Raw genomic sequence first — 22629 nt, 5'->3', positions numbered from 1 at the left:
ATATTGGACCGTTATTGGTTTTCAAACTTTTAGTCATATGCAGCCAACAGGTCTGAGTTAGAGATTTAAATTGAGGCAGCACTCCTCTTCAACAGATGAACATAAAAAAACCTCCTGGTGTTAACCTTTGCACATATCAAATTCCTATAGAGGCCAAAGTTTAAATATGGTGACAATAAACAAGACACATTTTTGAATGTGAAGAAAAATTAAACACACAGCCTTTCTTTATATATTTAGGATTTATAGCATAAAGTTCTTGTTTTCTCCAACTATTTTATCGTGCTTTTTTCACAACCACTCTCAGTCTAAATCAAGGTTATTAGACACACAGAAAATCCTTCTTTGTAAGCACAATTAATTATTTTTACTTTTTCTGGCATTTTTGAATTAGAGATATGTATAAGTTCATCAGATTCAAAGGCTAAATTAAACAGGCAGCAGCAGAAGAAGACCTGGTCACAGTTTAGCAATGATAACCTGATTGTCAGAAACACCATATATAGTGGTGATGGCGATGATGGTTTTCCCTCCGTTGTCACGCCCCCTGCCCTGTATCCTGGTGGCCTTCTCTTTCATGTTTAGGTGTTTATAACCAAATCAAATATTCTTTTGTACTGACACTTCCATCCATCTCCCTGAGCCAGTATGCTTTCAGTGTCCGTGTTTCTGTGTGAGCGTGTGCTGAAAGTCTAGGCCCCTCTGATGGAGTTATGACAAGGCCTCAGAGCAACACAAAGGCACATGTGCAGAAATCCAGCTGCTTTATTGTCTGCAGCAGGATGGAGCTTTGCTTTCTGCAGGGCATTTCAAAGCAGCAGAGTTTAAAGTGCAGAGCGACAGGGGGGTGACCCAGTCAAAGTAAAATGAATACATTAGTGCCTAAACTTAGCTGGACTTCAGAAATATGTCATAGCATCCACGTGCATCCAGTGTATTCATACACGGACAGTCAGATTTACACAATTAGTCAAATACATCAATGTGTCCATTAAAACAAAAGCAAACACATGCTTTGTGACCCTGGCTTGACCTGAGCTGTCTTATCCAGCCTAGATCATATTTAGTGCTTTCATGTGGCTCTGTAGCTCTTAAAGTTAAAACAAAGTAAGGTTAAACTCCTTTGATGTAGCTATCAACTATTTTATTACAACATAAAGTCTTAGTCATGTTCTAATTTACTTTAATAGTCGTGGTTGTATGTGATGGAGAATGAGTTAAAGTGTGTGTGAAAACAACATGTATTTTAGCATACGTAACAATTTCATTAAAAAACAGATGCATTGTGGGTGACAGAATAATGCACTGATTGAATTAAAGGTAAACATATTTTTCTAAAACATACTTTAAATATCGGATTATCATAGTCATACCAGACTACTTACGCAAACACAATCACAAATTACACACTGGTGTTGAGAGCTGTGCTCAAATAGTGTCTAAATGGCAATTAAAGCTCAGTCTGAGTATGTGAACCATCAGACCTGCTTATTTCCGTCCTGCACCCTGAACAATGCCATCTTTGACTTCACTAAAACACTGTCTTGTTGTCCTCACACTTTAGCCATTGAACCAGTTTCCTGTTAAGTTTTGTCTCTCTGTGTGCTCTGCATTCTCACCGGCCTGCCAATGACAGCATCTTCAAACAGCGCTGCTGTAGTTCTACGAGAGTTCGCATGCATGTGATGCTGCTATGTCTATTTACATGGTATACTGTACTTCTCTGTGTTTGAGACTCTGCAAACACACAGAGGATGTAGTAACAGTGCGGTGTTACTAGTATTTATGGGACTTTGACATTTTCTGTAACTTTGTCTCTGTACAAATACTTGTTTAGACGGTTTTGTATGAAAAGAAGCAAATCCAAAATATTTCAAGTTTTGTTTGATGTTTCATCTAAACACAAATACACAGCTATAAAACCACTATGAATTTACAAACCCAAATCTTTTATTCTCAGCTATAAATACTGTTCCCTAGGCAGCAGCTAATGTAAACACGGAAGTTTAGCTTGCTTGTTTGAGAACTGTTTATTTCTGCAAGCCACAGATAGATATAGTATGTTCATGCAATGTAAAAGACTGATTAAAGCTTTATAAGAATAGAAATGCATCACAGAGCACAGGAATTAGGTAAATAAAAATGTTGGACACAACCTTTCTGTGACATGAGCTGTACCAGTGAGAAAGCTAAGGGATGAACGGTCAATGTTTGGTTTTAACAGGTTTTTGTTCTGGCAGTTATATGATTATCCAAAACAGCCTGGCTAAAACACCAGAGGACAAACTGAGTTGAAAAATTGAAATGTCCTTGTTCCCAGACCTTTCAGCACCTTCCCGTTGCACCTCAATTTTAATCTGGTTGATCTGGCATTGCTGCTGTTTGTTTTCCTGCACACAGTCCTCTGGTATTTGCTGGTAATGAGATCTAAGACCGTGACAGAAAACTCTGATAATCACAGTATGTTCAGGGTGACAGAAAACATTCCTTTCCAGCCACAGGATTGTGCTGTGTCTCTGGTTTTGACTGGTTGGTTTCAGGTTGGTCATCTGAAACAATGGCTAAGAAGTCAGAGTAATGCAATACCAAGCATTTTTATTTTTTGGTGAGAGGAGAAAACCTACCAAAATGCTGAATGCAGTTACTAAGGGGAAACACATTGAGTAGCATATGCTTGTACTAAATCTAGTGATCAGGCTGACAAACAGAAAAAACTTTATATAATATACATGTATAAACTATTACATTATTTCTGATAAAAACCAAATATTTTTTTAAAGGATGGTAACTGTGATGGCTAATAATTATTTACTCTTTTCACTTTATCTACTGCACAGTGTAACTGCTTGGAAAGTAAAGAAAAGAAAAGAAAAGTCTGAGTGGTCAGGTGTGTACACTACCATCAGAACCATTCCCATTGACCATTGTTTTGGTGAGACAGTGAGAGCAGTGATGCTGATGATTTCCCACCTATTGATGCAGGTGAGGGGCTCTGTGTGTGCAGTCAGGCTGGATTAGTAGCCAGAAGCTGTGAGAAGAACCAGCTCTCAGAGCTTGGAAAATCTATTTCTATATTTATACTCGGAGCCCCCATGAGAACTGCATGTGAAAACTGACACCTGCGTTCTCATTGCACTTTCTCAGGATCCTGTTTGTTTGTATGACAGTAAATTTCTTTGCTGTGCTTCTCATCTCAGCATGTGTAGTTTGTGTGTGCATGTGTGTGTTAGTGTAAAGCCCAGTGGGAATCTGAGTACAAGAGGGCTCAATACCAGATAAACAGTGTCAGAGGGGCTGTTAGCAAACGCAGCTGGAAACGCGCAGAAACACCCTGAGAATGCTCTCTAATGCTTTCCTAAACATGTAATAGATCACTTAGCTGCACTGTCACAATACTTTTATATGGCTCTTGTGTGTTTTGATCATCCCCTTTGGGATATCACATACATTTTTCATGAAGATTTGTTGCACGTGTAGTTATATTCAGTAGAATTATCTCAGAACTTTGATTCGCAAAAGACTCCATTTACAAGAGATTTGTTTCTAGCAGCTGCGATTAATTCTCCCTTTACACACTTTCTGCTGTAATCTCTCACACATTGACTGCTACCATCCTCCTGTCTCTTACCATTGACAGTCTAACACACAGGACCACATTATCAATGTTTGTTTAATTATACTTGTTTTATTTCATCCATTATCTGTGTTTGTGTCTTTCAAGGCACTTTGTGACATTTTTTAACAAAATATGCTTCTTTATCATTCTACACTTGAGAAGTTCACTCTGTTGCATTCAGCAGCTCCAAATTTATATCCGTTAAAGAGTCTGGGGTCAAAGGTCACAGCTGGGTGCCCTGGGGACATTTCATTAGCAAAATGCAGGGATGAGGCTGCAGGTGTCTAAAATAAAGGAACCATCAGTCTACTGTGGCCAAATTCATAAAGTTTATAAGCTGAACACTTTAGATTTAACCCTGATGTTGTTTGGTATTCAACTTGAAGACAGAGCTCAAGATGACCGTATCACTCAGTGCAGCATCTCTGCAAAATCACTTTCCCAATCACGTCTGCAATTTGTATGTTACAATCAATTTCCACTGTTTGTGGACATCACAGGTCTTCTAAACAATTTCTCTTTCGAATTGCTGTTGTGTTAGATAATGCTCATACAATGGATTATCCTTAAAGCCTGATAATTATTGTAATGGTTTGTTTAGAAAAAGGTGGGTTGCAATTCCTTGTCTCAGTAACTAAGACTGACTATACACAGGGACAGAATCAACAGTACAGTCAATGTTGATGGTCTTTGTGTTTATTGCCACATTCCTCAGTGTTCAAAAGCACACGAGGGAATAGTTAAGCTTATGGGTAAACAGGCCAGACTCTTTTTAAGTGGTTCTTCACACAACGTTGCCATTGCTAATTCCGAAGATTTTAGCAGCAACCCGGGATAAAAAGGCCAAATCAAAACACATTGCAGTCACCACAAAATGCACAGGAAGTTCCCTGGGGTACGTGAGGTTTGAGGATAAATTTAGACTACAAAGCTTCTTCCTTCAGCACCAAAGCTTTTGACTCTAGCCAGATTTAAGCAAGCGTGTGTCGTGCTCTTTTACGAAAGCTGCATTTGCTGATTTGAGCATGATAGTATGTGGGGGAACTTGCCATGATGCCAACTTGCCATTTATTTACAAAATTTGGTCTGTGAATGGTTTGTGACTGGTCTGTGAATCTTGTTTTTGGAGGGAAACCCAGTTTACTCATTATGTCTCTAAAGAAGGTGATGTCTCCAGCCCCTTTTGTTTCACATTTATGGCTCTGATTAGCTGCAATTACCAGAGGATCTCCTAGTCCCACTATTTGTAATCCAGATGAAAGTATTGTTATGAGCAGCCCAGCAGTGCTGGTACTGCCTCAGGCCTGATGGTAGTTTTGTTGAATCCCAGCTGGGGGTCAGACAGAGGTTCTCTGCTGTCTGCCATGTTTGCTGCTCTCCCACCCCCCACACATCTTCTAATTGGCTGAATCAATTTGGAGGGAAACTTAACAAGAAGCAGGATCCCTCCAAAAATTGACAATAGGTATAGTGTTTTACATATGTGCACAGGAGAGACAGATGTTGTCGTTCTCGACCACATCCACATTTGAATACCCTTATTTAGATACAATGGGAGAGAATACAAAAGGGACACATTTTGGCGGTCAAGGCGGAGGCATAATTCCAGCGGTCAAGATGGGTTCATGTTCTTGAAGTTTTTAAAGACTGTGGAGTGTATGGCTTTTTGTTCAAATAACCATCCCATTTCTGAAGGAAAATGTTATTGTTTTGGTAGATGGGTGCTTATTTTCCACATATGTGCAAGACTTTTGTCAACATCAGCTTCAAAATAAATGCAAATAGACACACACATAAATAAATATGTGAATATATATTGAATAAAAAAACTAATGTAACTAATAATAAGAACTGATAATATAACTAGTGTAACTTGTAAAAATTTTTTCTTTTATCAGAAATGTCACCAAAAAAAAGTGTTTATAAAGGACAGATCAGAAACTCAAATTAGTAAAATGTTGGATAAAAAAAATGGATGGTCATTTTTTGTTTTGCTGCTTGACTGCACTCCATCACATCCTCCTCCTCCTCCACCTCCTCCTCCCTTGTACTGCATCCCGCTCAGTGAATTGAGTTTGGTCAGCCTAGGTCATTCTTAGCTGTGCAGAATATAATTAGTCTGCCTACACACATACACATTCACATACAGACACACATACCAACTTTACCCCCCCATGTCTGCTCAGACAATGGACACATGCCAATCCTATGATCCCCTTGGCTATCTCCTCATGCAAAAGACACTCCCTGCTCCTCCCCCCCCCCCCCCCCCCCCCCCCCCCCACACACTCACTCAGCAGAATTATGAGACTGATAAGATTACATTTTAATGCATCACATTTCCCATCATATCATAAAAATAATAAAGATCCTAACAGGTGCTCAGCTGTTTCTGGGGAGATTTTAAATCTGACTTGGAATTAAGCTTGACATTACCTCAAGTTTCAAGAGATAAAGTTAAAGTCTTATGGTTTCAAAATTTTCTGCTGTGAAGTTTATAAACAAAGATAGAGCTTAAATAATTATTGAAGTCAATGCTTTTTACTTTCTAATGTGCCATTTAAAACTGCAACATTGACTGCAAATTACAAACATTTTCGTTCCCAATGTTAAAAAGTATAAAATCATAATAAAACAATGCAGTTTAATTATGGATTTTTATGCAAAGAATGAGAGGCAGGATAAGGTGTTATGAAAATAAATTGAACGGCATTAACGGATCACATAGCAGTGATTTTACAAGAATAATAGCAAGTGATTAAATAATCATTCATCTAGCCTTAGAAGTAGTCCTGAAATCTTCACATCAGCCCTGAGATGACAATGAAGATCTCTGAATAGGACTCAGTGGGAGTGTGCACTAAATAATAATCTTACGCTTCTTTTATCTCCCACTCATCTTTAATCATCACAATTTAAACTCCTTGGTGAGCTGCAGTCCATCACTGAGCCTCTTTGATCATTTTTTAAAAAATGTCATTGCACACAGGCATGCCCTCCCTTTTTTTCTTGGCACCTGGACTTCGTTAACCCACCCCAGCTCATCAATGAAACCTGCCTTAAAAAATGTATACATCTGTTGCAAATGAGGTAGTCATTGTTGGCGAAACCCTCAAGGGGACCGCCAAAATTTGGAGTCTCCATTGAGTCTATCATTGAGTAAACCCCATCCCCCAACTTCTCTGCTCACACACACAAACACACACACACAGACACACACCTCTTACTTCAGGGGTATCATATCACCTATCCCTGGGGCTATAGTGGTGTGCGAGGCTGGATGTTTTCATCATAACAGGTGTATTTGAATGCATACAACAGGTGTGCCAAGTGCCTGAAGAAAAAGTTTTTACTTCCCTCAAGCAATGCTAAAGTGTGTTTTAATATCACGCAGTGGAATTAATGGAGATTCAGCCACATTTAATTTTAATAATTTACATGCAGGCAAATGTTTGGTGATAGGTGAAGTGGCCGTTAGCTCCTGTTTGTTCAATCTTAGGATATTAGGAATTCTGCACCACATACCAGAGGCAATAAATATTTATGTCACAGCTGCATGTGGTTATTTGCTCTGACCTGAGAGTAATGAATAGAGGAAGCTGATGGAGAGGGAATAAGAAGATAGACAAAACAGAGTCTGTCCTCTGACTGAGTGATTCCACAATAGAGGTGGTTTCTTTCTGCACTGAACTGTGTCATCCTGCCGGGAAGTCCAGGCAAATGAAAAAGCAAAAAAAAAAAAAAAAAAAGAGGAAAAGAGAACTCGCTGAATAATTAGAGCATGCAGTGTAGTTGTGCTGAATTGCTCGACACATTCATGCATGCCCACATCAGCCCATGCAATCACGCAAACATTTTCTGTCTATACACACGCACGTAAACACATGCACACATAGACTTACATTGTGACACATTTGGGCCTATCTGCACATGTATGCAGGCTAATCAGGGCCTCTTCACAGACAGAAAGCAAAGGGTCACTCAGGGTGAGATGTTTGTGATGGAAATTTGGATGGCAGGCGCAGGAAAACAACGCTAGAGACAAGAAGCCCCAGAGACGACATACTTTAAACATGAGATAACACACGTTGAGGAGTTACAAAAAAAACTCAAATAGAATCACAAAGCCATTCAAATTACTGGGAAAGAGCTTAATTGAAGACTCTTTGGACACAAGTTTTCAGTGGAATATGTGCAAATAAAAACAGGAGGATAAGGCATGAAGGCATCTTCATTTTTGTGTTGATTGCACTGAAAATGCATGATTTTCTTTTAAAAAATTTTAAAAAGTAGTTTCAAACAGTTTATATTTGTGTATGTTTATGTCTACATAAATCAACGATTTGCAAACTTCCCTTATTTGCAACCTGTTGATGGCACATACCTTTCAGCAAATATATGACACAGTTCTGCTAATTTCTTCACCACTGGAGCACAGGACATGTCTCCAGATTTGGGTGTAAAGTGTATACATCGGGGAATCGGATGGAACTGCTGAGCCTTACTGAGAAATCACACAAAGATGGGATTTAATGGCCCTTCGATTGAGCGCTTCTGAAAAGTCGACCTCTAAACCCCAACCTTGACCCCTGGCAACTTCCCCATCCTCCTGGGTCTAGTGATTGTCATTGGTCATTTGTCAAACCCTTTGCACTCATCTGATTATAGGAAAGTTTGGGGTCTGCCAACTCCACAATTCTAGGATCAAGACAAGCTGCTTTCTGCAACTTTACATGACAACAAATAGCTGGATTGTTGTAAAGTGACAAGCCAGACAACAAGACTGTCAACCAAGCCCAGTCTTGGTCTAGCTAGTCTTCATTTAATTAAAATCGGATACAAACAGGATTTTATTAAAGCTGTTTAAGATAACACAATGTTTAAACTGAATCCGTGGACAACTAACCAAGAATGTTCTACAAGAAGAGAATGAAAGCAGATGAAGGACTGAATGATTCATCCTCTTTACTAAACATGTCTCATAATGATCACTTTCCAAAATAACTGTTCAACAGTATCCAGATACAGGAAAATCCTTGTGTTCATCATACAACCATGGCAGTACTTATATTTGAGTTAGCTCAGTGCTCAAGCTGTGTTTATAATTCCGTCCTTCTATTATTGTGCCCTTACAATTAAGCAAAACCAGTATTCCATAGATTATTAAAATATTAAATACATAAATAAATACAATAAATGAAATACTGAATAAAATAATAAAATGATAATTAATAATATTTTTAATCGTTTTTTATTTTAAAGTGTGACAATTAAGTGATAATTGTCAGTAATGACTAAAAATAGGGTGATTGAGTGCCTGCAATCTCTTTTTACTGTTCATTATGTAGAACATTTATTTGGAATAATGTAGTGTATTAGTGAAAAGGGTAGTGATTTGCAAAAAAACATTAACTTAATAGTGCAAAAATATTTCTCTGCTTCATGATGTTGGGATGATTCACATGGCAAGCTGTAGTATGTACACGCTAACCAGGAGCAAGCAAATGATAATATCACAAAAACTCTTCAATATCATAAAAACTGTCACAAATAACAAATTAAAACGCGCTTTGAAAGTCAGCACCTATTAAATGTAAATGCAGCATATTCATACACACCTTCTACAATAGACAAAAACATTTTTGCACAGCTTTGGTTTCTTAATTTGTGCGAGCCACTATTAGCACTATGAGCACTGTCAGTCTGATATCCTGATCCATGCATGGACACGTTTTAACACACACACACACACACACATGCACTCGCGTGCTCACGCACACACACACACACACACACACACACACACACACACACACACACAGACACACACACACAATTAGCCCATAGCTCATTTTGTCTTCTTCAGCTCCTTTAGATTGTGTTTGGGGGGTTTGGGGGCTGGGGCAGGGTTGGGTTTAGTGACCCTGGAGAGCATGACCTGTGGGGACATTCAGAGAACGTGGTGGTAGCAAAGGCAGGGGGATGGGACATCAGGGAAGGAAAGTGCCTTTTTGGTGCCCCTGCTGATGCTTTTTTGGTCCCCTGTCAAGTTCCCCATTGAGTTTTTGAGTAAAAAACACACTGATTAGTCATCACTGGTAAACTGCATGAGCTCTACCAGAAGATATCCTTTTGATTTGATAATGTGATGAGATTCAACAAAAAAGAGCTCATTATAATTATAATAAACTCAATCTTGTCTGTTGCAGCTACAATTACTGTAGTAGCCACCAATAAACAAATGTTTCCATCTGGAGTAGTTGTCAGTTATATTAATGATTACCTTTATTTTCTAATGTAAGTGCTGCAAAGAAGGATCAACTGATGGGTTTTCCTCCACATCCCTGAATCAGTTTTGATTTCCCTCCAAAAACTCTTTTGTAAAACCTCTCCCCCACCACTTATACAGCTTCTCAGCAGCCACCTCCACCCCCAGCCATCACACAGACATCCATGGTGGTGTGTGTGTTTTGGAAAGAGGGGGTGTCTTGGCCAGCTTGCTGTCGACCCCCCATTGTGTAAAAGAATCTTAAAATAACATTCGTAGGTTTCAAAAACAGAAATATTTTTTTGTTTATTTAAGCTTTTTTTATTTTAAACCAAGAGATGTAGAGAAAAATATTTAATATATTTTGACTTTTTCAGCCAGTTGGAGAAAATGTCTTCTGTACAGTTTCTTAAAGTACAAGTACAATGCACAATTTTAGTTATTGCTGTTAAGAGTTTGTTTTGAAATCCTGTGATCCTTTTAACAGTATATGGTTTCTTTGCAGTTTTAAATCCTTTAAACTTTTACGTTTTTTATCCCGCAATGAAAAATATGAGGACTGGAGATTCAATTGTCCTCAACAGTCCACATTGGCTTCCTGTTTGTGTGTAGACTACGTGGGTACAAGCTCTGAATAAAGGACATGATTTTCTTAGATGTTACTGAGTTTGCAGGGGTGTGTAGATGACCTATAACCTCTTGGGTATCTCTCTCCATTATTCTTACTTGCCTTTAGGTTAGGACCAGGTTATCCCTCATTAACTCACAAGAAGTCAACTATAGTAACCATTGGATCCAGATTAGGGCTTGTTCACATAAAGACACATTTATATGGTCAGTTATTTACTATAAAAGATTACTAAACACTTTTAAGAACTAATGGAAACCATCAGAAAGAACAGTTTAGCCTATTTTTCAGTTGTAACCTGAGTGCGTGGCAGCTGCAGCCTCCCTTCACAGCTAGTACACATCACACATAGTATAATACACACAACACTTAGACCAATTAGCTGAAATGGCTAGCTTTTACATGTTTTAAAGTATATTCAGTTACAAAAAACTTTGGTCTAACTCAATGCACTTTAGTTTGAAATGTTTACATTTCCACTATAGAAACTCTACTTAATTCTGTGTTTAATTTAAGTCACATTATTTAGCTTGTTTCAAATTTGTTTTTACGAGAAATATGCTCCAAAATGCATCACAATGTTAATAGGTGCTGTCAAAACGTCACTTGACTGACCGTGACAATTCAACCATTGCAGAGATGTTTGCTTCTAAATTGTTTTCGAGATAAGGCTCACCCTTCTAATCATCCAGAGAATGAATAATACTGTGCATTAGTTTGTCTGTAACAATCCTATGGTACATTTAAGATTACGGGGGGGTGGATCTTGAAAAATGTTACTGGTTGGCCACACTGGGGCACACATTCAAAATAGGTTGGCACATTTGGTAATGTACTTAAAAGGTTTTTAACTTGAATTTTACAACCTTTTTGGAAATGATAAACTGTATATTAATAACCTAATAGTGTGTTTATACATAAATTCATAAATGTCTATTATATAACCTTTCTACCATTTTTAACTCCAAATAGTCATAAACAAATTGAAATAAACACTTGAGGAGAGTGTTGCAACTGTTACAAAATTTAAGTGTGACACAATACATGAAACTACCTTAAATGTACATTTTAATACAATTGTACTAATTTATAATGATAGTGATTTGTTTCAGCTTCAGATTTGGTCAGATCTCCTTCCGCTGAAAGTTCTACAGCAGGTACCTACCACCTTGTCACTCTGTTAGGGAGCGGCCCCTTTCAATCAGAATCAGAATCAGGTACAGTTAAGAGCAGAATTTGTCTTGGTCACAGGTGCAAACACAGAATCAAAAATATAAAGTTAACAGAAGGGATGGGGGGCTGAGTGTTTCCTGAAATCCACTATCATCTCCACTCTCTTGAGTATGTTGAGCTCCATGTTGTTCATGCTGCACCATGACCCCAGACGGTCCATCTCACTACTGTAGGCCAACTCGTCTCAGAGATAAGAGATGAGGCCGATGAGGCTGGTGTCATCTGTGAACTTCAGGAGTTTGACAAACTGGTGTCCAGATGTGCAGCTGTTGGTATACAGGGAGAATAACAGAGGAGATAGAACGCCGTCTTTCTGTCAGGAAGTCCGTAATCCACCTGCACATGGAGTCAGGCACGTTCAGCTGGGACAGCTTGTCTCGGAGCAGAGCTGGAATGATTGTGGGGGTGCTCAATGCCACTGCAGGCCAATCCCGTGACATAGTAAATGTTAGAAGTAGAGCAGAACAGAACATGTTAGTCCCCAACAGACATAAGAGATTATAGGTCTCCTGATATACAGGAGACTCTGTATACTAAATGATAACTGTCAGCAGGAACGACCTTCTGTAGCGTTATTTGTTGAATGTACTTTGACTGAATGTTCTGAACTTTTTCCACCACTTTTCAACTTGAGAGACACTGATGTTTTAGTTGGAGTTTGTGTTCTGGCCTAAGAGTCATTTAAAGGGTAGAATTTGTTAAAGAGGGGGATTGTGATTGACAGCTAGGAATGTGATTTAATTGTGAGTGTGGGTGTCATACTGAGTGTGTGGGTAGGTGTATATGTGTTTGTATGTGCATCAGACATTAAAGAGCTTGTAAAAGAAAAACTACGGTATTTGTAAATGCTTTTGTATAAACAGTGACATAAAAATTATACTGGCTTTTTTACTGCAACTCCATCTTTTTTAGTTAAACCAGTGAAAATGTTATTTTACTTTTTGTACATGTTACTTTCACTGCTACTGGAACAAATTCCAATAAGTCTAAGAGCCTTTCCCCTTCTTCAAATGAGCAAACCCACCAAACAAAGGCCAACCAATGTAGATGAATACTGCTTTGTTTTTCCCGTTTGAACCTGAGGTTTTCCTTAACGCTAAGGAGAGTGTGTTCACCCTTTTTCTCTTTTCGGGCGCTTTGTTGCTAAATAGCGGAAACCACTGCCAAATGTGAAAACGACATCACAGGCCAAAAGAAAGGCTAGAATCTATCAGGAAGTGGCAGCTTTTAATCTGTGCCAGAGGAGCCGGGCAACTTCCTGGTCTTGTTGCCAAGGTGACTGGAAGCTCAGCCAGCTGGTGCAGCAGGCAGCAGTTGGGTTTGATGGGGGGGATGGCAGAGGATGGCGGTTAGAGTATATAAGTGATGTGGGTGGACAGCTTGTGAGTGAGGGAGATGCAGTTTAAATGTAGGCAGTGAGCACTTCAAACACACATAACCATCTCTGTTCTGTCCTGCATATACTGAGCACATGTGACCTTTAGTCATATGCATAATAAAAATGATAAGTAGAAAATGTAAAATAGCCTTCATTGAGGTTTGGGCCAGCCACACTAATATGATGTTATTTGATAATGTGTTTTATTATGTGCAAAATATAGATTTATAATTGTGGCTAAAATAGGGATGCACAATGCACAATTATTTGAGTTTGCATTATAGTATAATTTAGCAAGAAAGCCACTGTAAGCAAAAGTCCATGGGTTTATTCACAGAGCACAAATGACACTTGACAGAGGTTTGTAGTGCAGTCTTGTAGACTACAAAAGTTGTAAATATCCTGCATTTATGGAGCACAGAATATATTTTAGCACGAAAATTTCACTCATCACAGTTTCTTATGTTTGAGTGTAAATTTGAAGCATTGGTGTGTTTGTCCTCATTAGTGTGTCTTTAAAAAGTAAAAATCCCTCTGTTGCAGAGTTACGACTGGGGGTCTGGTTATGTGGGATTTCTGAGGGATCAGGGGACCAAACTGGTGGAGATAGGTAAACACAGCTGGGGATCCACAGTGATGGTGGCTCTGCGGCTTAACAGCCCCCTTCACACATTTTTCAGTGTATTTGCTCAGGGGACATTCCTTAATCTTCAGGCACTAATCCCTAAGCAAAGACTTTACAGAGTTCCAACGGACTGACCTTGTGCACAGCCACAGTCACTAATTCTTCCATGGATCAACTTCAATGTTCTTACAATTATTAAAAGCCTTGGGGGTTGTCTATAGATATTTGTGTTTGACTCTCTGTGGGTGGAAATACAGCAATAATATACAATACTAAGCCATGATTAGTATTGTTATCACTTTCTATGTATGTAGTTATCAATTTATTTCCCAGAGGAAATATGTGTTTGTAACTTTAGAGGTTGTATAAACTTTAATTATAGAGCGCCATCTGGAGCCGGTTAGGGTTGTACTTCTCGTAACATAACAAAAAATATTAGTTAAGGAATCATTCTTGCTTTTTGGACTTTTTACCATTTTAACATAAACTTAAATAGGAACATTGCCATTCATGGTATTTTAAATTTTATATAGATTCTGTTAAAAATCATCCCAGCTTGTGGCCCGCCTTGCCTTTTGTATTTGCCCCTCTGAGACAGAGGCGACAAGAGAAACAATTATACTTTCGGCTTCCGTTGACGTCCTGTCAGCGTATGACGTCAGTACAACAACAACCTGTCATGACATCTCGTATGGGACAAAAAGCGATTAAGATTTGATATAAAATTAAACAAATTCGGTTTCACCTGGATGTAAGAGTCCTTCTAAAAGGTAAGCAGGCGCAGAATAAAACTGCGCGTTCACTAGAAGTAGCAAACATAGATGGCAATAGGCTCGTTAGCGATTAAGCTAACTTGGCGTCAGCTAATTTCTATTTTCTAAGGTTGCTTAACGTTAAGGCAGTTGAGGTAAAAGCTAGTATTATAATTGTCTAGCGCAGATTTATCTGTTAGAGCTGAGTTTCCAATCAGTTGCCAGTTACATTCGTAATTCTGTTACTGTAGTTAACAAAGTAAATTAGGCATTATTGCATTCTTACCACCCGGCGTAAATCGACACCATAGCTTACTTTGCTAGTATAGCTAACTAGCAAGCTAACATCTGTTCATCAATGTCTTGTTTGCTGAAAGTTAGCGACATTGTCATTCTCTACGTTTGCTTCTGCAACAGTTGTATCTCAAATATTAATAAATCAAAAATGACTTTTGTTGTGTCCAACATCTAACAACCATACCAGCGTTGTAACGTTACAGGTAAAACACTAACGTTAGAGTATGTCGTTTGGGGGCCGTCGGTAAGTGTAATGCTATAGTGTTTCGCAAGCTAGTTCTGCTGCTCATTTATTAAGTGCTGATGCTCGCTACATCAGTGGTTAATTCCAGGCAGTCTCGCTATATTTTTCAGCTGAGTGCACAGTAAGTGAAGTAAACGAGTTGCCTTTTGGGCGGACTGCACCTAATTCGTCCAAGGCGGGCATCGCAGGTAGATTGTAGTGAATGTTGGGTTAACTTTACGTGTGCCGTGTCTCTGACCTAGTGTGTGAGATCCAGGAGGGACGGGGCATTCTTGGACCTGTCAGTTAGCCAGCCGAAGAGACGGGGAACAGGATAGGGAAGCAGGGCGAGTCGGGCCCCGCAGAGCCGGTGGAGAAGATGGCCGGCAGCCCGGAGAAGAGTTCCACTGCGCAGGAGCTGAAGGAGCAGGGGAACCGGCTGTTCCTTTGCCGCAAGTACCAGGAGGCTGCTACATGCTACAGCAAAGCTATTGTGAGTAAATGTGATGGTAAAAGAAACAGTATCAATGGTGGAATAACATATACTTAACTCCAACAATTTAGGGACAAATAATGTCTTATTTTTATAAAATAGATTGGATAAGTTATCTAACAATGACATTATGTTACTTTGCATGTGCATTGATGGTTTGTGTCCCAGAATCGCAATCCATCAGTGGCAGTGTACTACACGAACCGGGCTCTCTGCCATGTGAAGCTACAGCAGCATGACAAAGCTCTGGCAGATTGCAAACATGCACTGGAGCTGGACAGCCAATCAGTCAAGGCCCACTTCTTCTTGGGCCAGTGTCACTTGGAGCTGGAAAACTATGACGAGGCCATCGGCAACCTGCAGAAAGGTTAGAACAAACTCTTAAATGATTACGCTGTTGTGTAGGAAAGCAGCTTGCTCATAAATTGCACCATGTTACAAATGTATTTCCTTAGTCATCTTTACTTCCTTTTTAAAATTTTAAAAATTTAAAAATTTCCTTTCTCATTGGCCTTAGAGCTTAGGTCCTGCACATATTACAATCAACTGTAACTCAGTGTTGATTTTGATAATAAAATTTACTGTTTTTCACTTATCAGCTCCTCTATTCTGAGGTGCTCTGTGAGCAAATATGTCAGCAGGACATACTGTATTATATCATGTGTTGTCATCTTTTCTATCACAGTAATAATAATATTCAGAAGTAAAGAAAGCTTAAGAAATTGTAAGGATGCAGAAGGCAGTGGGTTCTAATCCCACCTCACCAGATGTGGCCCAGCCCAGCCACCAAGGGCCACCCTGGTGCAGTTCCCGAGCCCTGATAAAACAGGCGTGTTTTGGCAGGAAAGGCATCCGACGTAAAAAGTCATGCCAAATCAATGTGTGGAACACATTCCGCTGTGGCGACCCCTGAAGGGACAAACCGAAAGCCGCTTATCTCAATAGAAAGCATAAGAAATTATCCAGATTGTTTATTTTTCAGACTTGCACTGATAATGTTGTTTTCAACAGCTTACAACCTTGCAAAAGAACAGAGGCTTAATTTTGGAGATGACATCCCAAGTGCCTTGCGCATAGCCAAGAAGAAACGCTGGAACAGCATTGAGGAGAAGCGCATCAACCAAGAGAATGAGTTACATGCTTATTTGACCAAACTCATACTGGCTCAGAAGGAAAGGTGAGGATGGGGATGGGGACCTGTCACATTAAAAATATTTCAATACTGATATCTTGATTTTGATAATGTTCCCAACCTACACTTTTTTTTAAATACAAATCCAAAATCTCATTATGTTATCTTTATCTTTAGCTTATTTTTTGCCACCTTAGTATTTTTCCACTGAAAATAGTTTTAAACAAGGAAGATTTACTGTAGGACTTTTAGTTGAGTGAACCTAATTAACTTGCAGTTGAAAATTAGTAAATAATTTTTTTCAACAGAAAAAAATACATAGAATAGTATTTCCCAGTTTATGTATATTTAACAGGTAATTTATTTAACTGCTTTTACTGGCTTTTTACTTGAGGAGCTTTTATTGGGCAAGGATAGAAGCTGAGTGGCCTGTCTGCAGCTCACCACTTGTGAAACCTCTCATTGTGCAGCTCTACAGTCTGTGTGGAGATCAGCTCCACCCTTGACCATACAGACACTTCAATAACACTATTATGAGAATATGTTCAGATACACTAATCTCCGTCACTGCTTTCTGCAAATGCTGCACTCAGCATACCTACTTGCATTTTTGCCTGGCCACCCATCAGTTTTTACATTCACATGTTCCAATTTCAGTCATATGTAAAATGCTTGCACTGTTGGGCCCTACATAGGTATTACATTTTTAGTATCAAGTAACAAGGCCTTATTCTAAACTCAGTAGCACTGAAGTAGTTTAATTGGTGCCAAAAAAGTACCGAAGTTCAGTACCTGGCCATAGATGATGAGCAGTTATCCAGCATAGTTTTTTTTTTTTAGCTGGCAATAATCTCTTAATGAATATTGAAATATCACACAAACTGATCTCTAAAATGGGTCTTGCCATTATTTAGGATACATCAGTAATGAATATGTTTGTGTGCATGTGCAGAGAGCTTGAAGAATACAAAGAAAAACAGGACGACAATCAAAATGGAGGCGATGCTGCTAAGATCGCATCAAAACACGTAAGCGTTCACACATTTAGACTTATGTGGTTGTTATCAATTTAATGAACAAATAAAGACTATATATTATATTTAGCATTTCATGTTCCTGATTGTTTTAGTAACATTAATTATGAACTATTTAGGACAAGTATCTAATGGACATGGATGAGCTCTTCTCTCAAGTGGATGAGAAAAGGAAAGTGAGTATGAATGTTTAATTCATTTACTCAGTCATTTTCTATACCTGTTTATTCCGATTATCAGAGCACTGGAGGTCATCCCGTCACGCATTTAGCAGGGAAACATCCTGAAGAAGTTACCAGTCCATTACAAGGCCAACAAGTAGACGGGCACATGGCTCATCAGCTGTGCCCACACGAATGCATCCTTGCTTATAATTTATTTACTACTATCTTTACCACTATCTCTACCACTTTTACTGTTGACATAGCAACAACAATATTAGCAGTAAACACTTAAAGTTTGTGTACTGATATATGGCCACTTTACACTTCATAGTGTTTGTGTGGGTACGTTGACTCTGCTCAGTTTCTGTGTTGTATATTGAACCTACCTGCTACCATTTACACTTGTAAGTGCAACTTTTAAACATTCAACTGTACCACAAACAAGTTAGTCTTATTTTCAGGCCAAGGTAACTGCTATTAATGTACTTTTTTTGCCAAGGTTTGTGATGATTAGTTATCATTGTAATAGGTAGTTGTTGACTCAGCACAGGTAGGTGTCCTGTAATTGTCAGTTAAAGTGATGATGTACTGACTGCCAGCGGTGTGTTTTGATTCTCTCCGTGTTACAGAGTTTTAGGTCCATCAGCGTTTCCTCGTTTCGGTTTTGCACAGCAGTTGAAAGAAATACTGACCTTTTTAGTATAAGAATTGGTGTTTAATATAAATTTGTATTGAGTTGTGTGGCTTCAGATAAAAAAAAAAATTATATGGTTGTCAAGCGACAGTTCATCATACAGTTTATCTGATTTACTAAAAAATGTCCTGAGATTTCCTTTCTTTTTCCCAAAACATTAAATACTAAACCCCAACTTTAAGCTATGTTTACCAAATCTTTAACTTTTTTGGCAAGTTTTAGAGCTTTTCATACTATAATGCTACTTTGACAAATTTCTTCTAAAACTTTTTATCCTGTCCCTTATCTACAGTACAGGTAAGCAATGCACTTGATACTGTGTACTTTTACTAGACTGTGATATTCAGGTGTAAACCTAATTATGGCATCCATAATCAGGATATTATGGAGGCCACTGAGATTGAGAACAAGTATTCTGTTAGTGTTCCTCATTATACCCCTCCTCCTCACTGTCCACCATCTCTGAGAGGTGCTGGTCTTCCTCCTCTGTTTTTCCCCTCTATTACTATTACAATTTAATTTACACATGCTACTTGCATTTGAACTGGCTTTTGTCTTGTTTACTTATTGGGTTCAAACCCGATTACAGACTACAAACAAGTCTGTGCAGTTTTTACCTTTAAGTGTGTTAATAATGACAACTCTGTGCTAGTTATGTTTAATTTCTGTGGCCAATGTGTTGCTATTTTGCATCAGAGTGCACCACCTTGAAGAATGTGTTTGATCAGTGAGTATGTATTAAGAACTTTCCAAAAAGATTAAATCGGATCTAAAAACTGTGTCTAACTAGATCCATATTGTTAAAGTTTAGCAAAAACATTGATTCATTTGTAAAATTAGTTTTGACAGTTTTTTTTTTTTTTTCAAATGTTTGAAACATTTGTTTGTTGTTTTAGGAATTAAAAAAATAACTTTAATAAATCCTGTATGACTAGGTCATTTAAGTGATACCACAACAATTTTGTTGCAAACATACTGCATCCATGTTGTGTGTGTGTTTTGTCTTTCATTCAGAAGCGCGAGATTCCCGATTATCTGTGTGGAAAGATCAGTTTTGAGCTTATGAGGGAGCCCTGCATCACACCCAGTGGAATCACCTATGATCGTAAGGACATTGAAGAACACTTACAGGTAAAATGGTATTAACTGCAGGTAGAACATCCCAGAGTTTCATCATTTTGCTAGTGATTACTGATTTTGTAATCCAGAACAGTGGTGGATCAAGAAAATTTTATATGGGGTGACAACAGCTTTGGTCAGGTGCCAAGTTATGGCAGCATTTGGAATTTCACACATACGTTAACTAATGTTACATGTAAACCGCACTGCAAAATGGACAATAATTATGATTAATGATTTAATTATGTTACTGCCATAATGGAGCATTGCTACCTACTGCCCCTGTTTCAGAAGCCTTTAGAATTCATAAACGTTCTTAATATGATACTCATAAATTCATGACCTTATGTAATGAGACAACATGCCATGATTATCAAAATAGAGTAGCTGCCTCACTATGAACATATTAACTCTTAGTTGATCATTTACTGGCTTGGTTGGCTTCCTTTCTGTCTCACTGTAATTTTACTATCATTTTGTCATATTCCCATCAAGTGTAATAAAAGTGATTTGTGTGAGTAGTATTTAATTTATTTAATTGTGAATTTTTATTACTTCCAAATACAGCTGAATGTATTGCACTGAAAAAGTGCATTAATTGAACTACAGTGTTCTGAAAGCGCAGTTGTCTGGGGGGGGAGATGTTTTGAGATATAAATTTATTTAAAAATGGAAATAAAGATTTTACTTGTGTTTACAATCCCTGGGTCATGTATAGCTTGTGGAAGTAAAATTGAATTCAAGCCAAAGAAACTATTATTATTATTATTATTATTATTATTATTATTATTTATTATTATTACAATATTAACACATTTTGTGACTGGTCTCTGTGCAGCGAGTGGGTCATTTTGACCCTGTTACCAGGAGTCCTCTGACCCAGGAACAGCTGATCCCGAATCTGGCCATGAAGGAAGTCATTGATGCCTTTATCCAGGAGAACGGATGGGTGGAGGACTACTAAAGAAACCCCCACCTCCCATTTTTCCATCATACCCCGATACACAACACAAGACTTAAGAGAACAGATCACCCCTTGCCTGGATGTGTACGTTACACAAGCCTGAAAAGCCACATTATGGACTACCAAATGGTAGCCACGTATCTCGGTCTCCCTCTTCCTCCCCACATTTAATCTTTGCTGTAAAACTACCCGCTCCGACTTTCTGAGGCTCTGTGTTCACGGCCTGCTGCTCCCTTTAAAACCCCTCTTCATCCTGCCCCTTTTATACTTTCTCTCTGACTTCTTACTCTCCTGCTGTTTCTAGTCTTTCAAGCCTGACTCCTTTCTTTACCCAAAATAAGGGGCCGCATTCTCAGGTCTCTCTTACTCACTTCCTCCTCTGTCTTTCTCTTTGAGTGCCACAATTCTTGGAAAGTATCAGCATTGCACAACAGTATTTCACGGGTACCACTTATCTAACAAGTCCACACTTTGGTGGCAGAATTAAGGCATCGGCCTTTTATTTGGTGTTTACTCCAGTTTTTCATGGTCATATTTTCTCTTTTCAGAATTGAAGATTTGCCAACCTCTTGTAAAATGTAAATTTGCTGAAGTGATGACTAAAATGCCAAAATGTTCTCAGCAAAAATGAGTAGTTTGTTTGCAAGTTTTACATGATGATAGTTAGAATGTAATCAACGGTAAGTGTGTCACTGAGCCTTTTAAACTGTTGTGAGTGAACTGGCATGAACACAGGGAACAAAGTCCCCTCTTCACCTCTAGGTGATGCTCCACACATACATACTGTCACCATACTGAAATATTTTGACTTGATTAGTCGTTTTTTTTTTTTTTTTCTTTTGCATATCAATCAAACCCCATTAGACAATTGAAATAAGTTGAATGTATGCATGTTGTACACTTTAGGTTCAGGCTCGACCTACAGTAGATTGAAATGTTTATCAGAACAATTTCCTTTTTCCAGGAACAGTGTCCTTGAACTAAATACATATATGAATGCAAAGGACCATTGGATGAAAAAAAACACATTCACATTGCTCGATATTCATTGAAATTTGTTGAAATGTTTGAATTTTGATACTGTCAGCTATCAAAATTGATGCTAAGACTTACTTTGAAGAATGGTATATGCTGTCTGTGCTGTTCATAGAAACAAATATGTTTGGAGATTATTTGGCTTGTGCTATTTACCTGGAATGACGGTGGCTGATCACATCAAGTTTAAAATCAATTTACTCTTTTTTTGCAAAGTCAAGAAGACTTGTGTCATTTTCATCAAAATGACATTTCATTTGTTATGTTATTTACCTCCTTACATTGTCCCAGGTATAAAGAAAATGGTTACAACCACAATCATCAGTGAGAGTGGAGGTTTTGTAATATCCTGTTATAAAGATTTTGGAAGCATCTCCACACCAACTTCCTTGTAAATGCTGGAAGAGTTATAACCATCTTATCTCATCCATACCTCAGTCCAGATTCTTCATGTGCTGGTTCATTGGTCAGTTCAGTGCTATTAGTTTACAGGTTTTTCTGCTGAATGTGTCTGTGGTGAATTAGGCATGTCTGTGGCTCCTGTCAGGATACAGGCAGTGTAAATAAATTGCTTGTGTATTTCATATTTTATTTCTTGACAAAATAGGGTTCTTTTTTTTTTTTGAGAAATCCTAGAGCTTGGGAAACTGTATTAAATGTAGATATGTGAATAACATAAATGCCTGGTTCAGTTTTTATTTGTCCCCATTAAACCATGAACTTACTGATTGTTTACTGTGGTATTTCTGACACGAGAATTTAACTAAAGGCTCATTAAGTATGATGACAACTCTCATGCTTATTAAAAATTGATGAGTAGGAATGTAATGCTTTCTAACATAAATACTGTTTCAGCTGTAATACAAACAAACAATGTGTTTGTGGTGTAAAAATATTGTCAGATCTGCATTAATGCAGACTATGGTTCAAGCAGTTTACTGATAGAACATTACCTACATGACCTTATTGCATAG

At 38.3% G+C, this 22629-nt stretch overlaps 1 protein-coding gene across 1 annotated transcript; it reads left to right on the top strand.

The window, feature by feature from the left end:
• Positions 1-14365: 14365 nt before the first annotated feature.
• On the top strand, positions 14366-22380 carry stub1 (STIP1 homology and U-Box containing protein 1). Its single transcript, XM_067488343.1, has 8 exons — positions 14366-14518; positions 15284-15513; positions 15682-15880; positions 16525-16690; positions 17598-17673; positions 17799-17855; positions 19552-19668; positions 20495-22380. Exons 2-8 carry the CDS (start codon positions 15400-15402, stop codon positions 20618-20620), a joined length of 855 nt encoding a protein of 284 aa, XP_067344444.1. The 5' UTR covers positions 14366-14518; positions 15284-15399; the 3' UTR covers positions 20621-22380.
• The last annotated feature ends 249 nt before the right edge of the window (positions 22381-22629 follow it).

This window comes from Channa argus, chromosome 20 (assembly GCF_033026475.1).
Source record: "Channa argus isolate prfri chromosome 20, Channa argus male v1.0, whole genome shotgun sequence".
NCBI lineage: Eukaryota > Metazoa > Chordata > Actinopteri > Anabantiformes > Channidae > Channa > Channa argus.
This window is presented reverse-complemented; position numbering and strand designations above follow the sequence as displayed.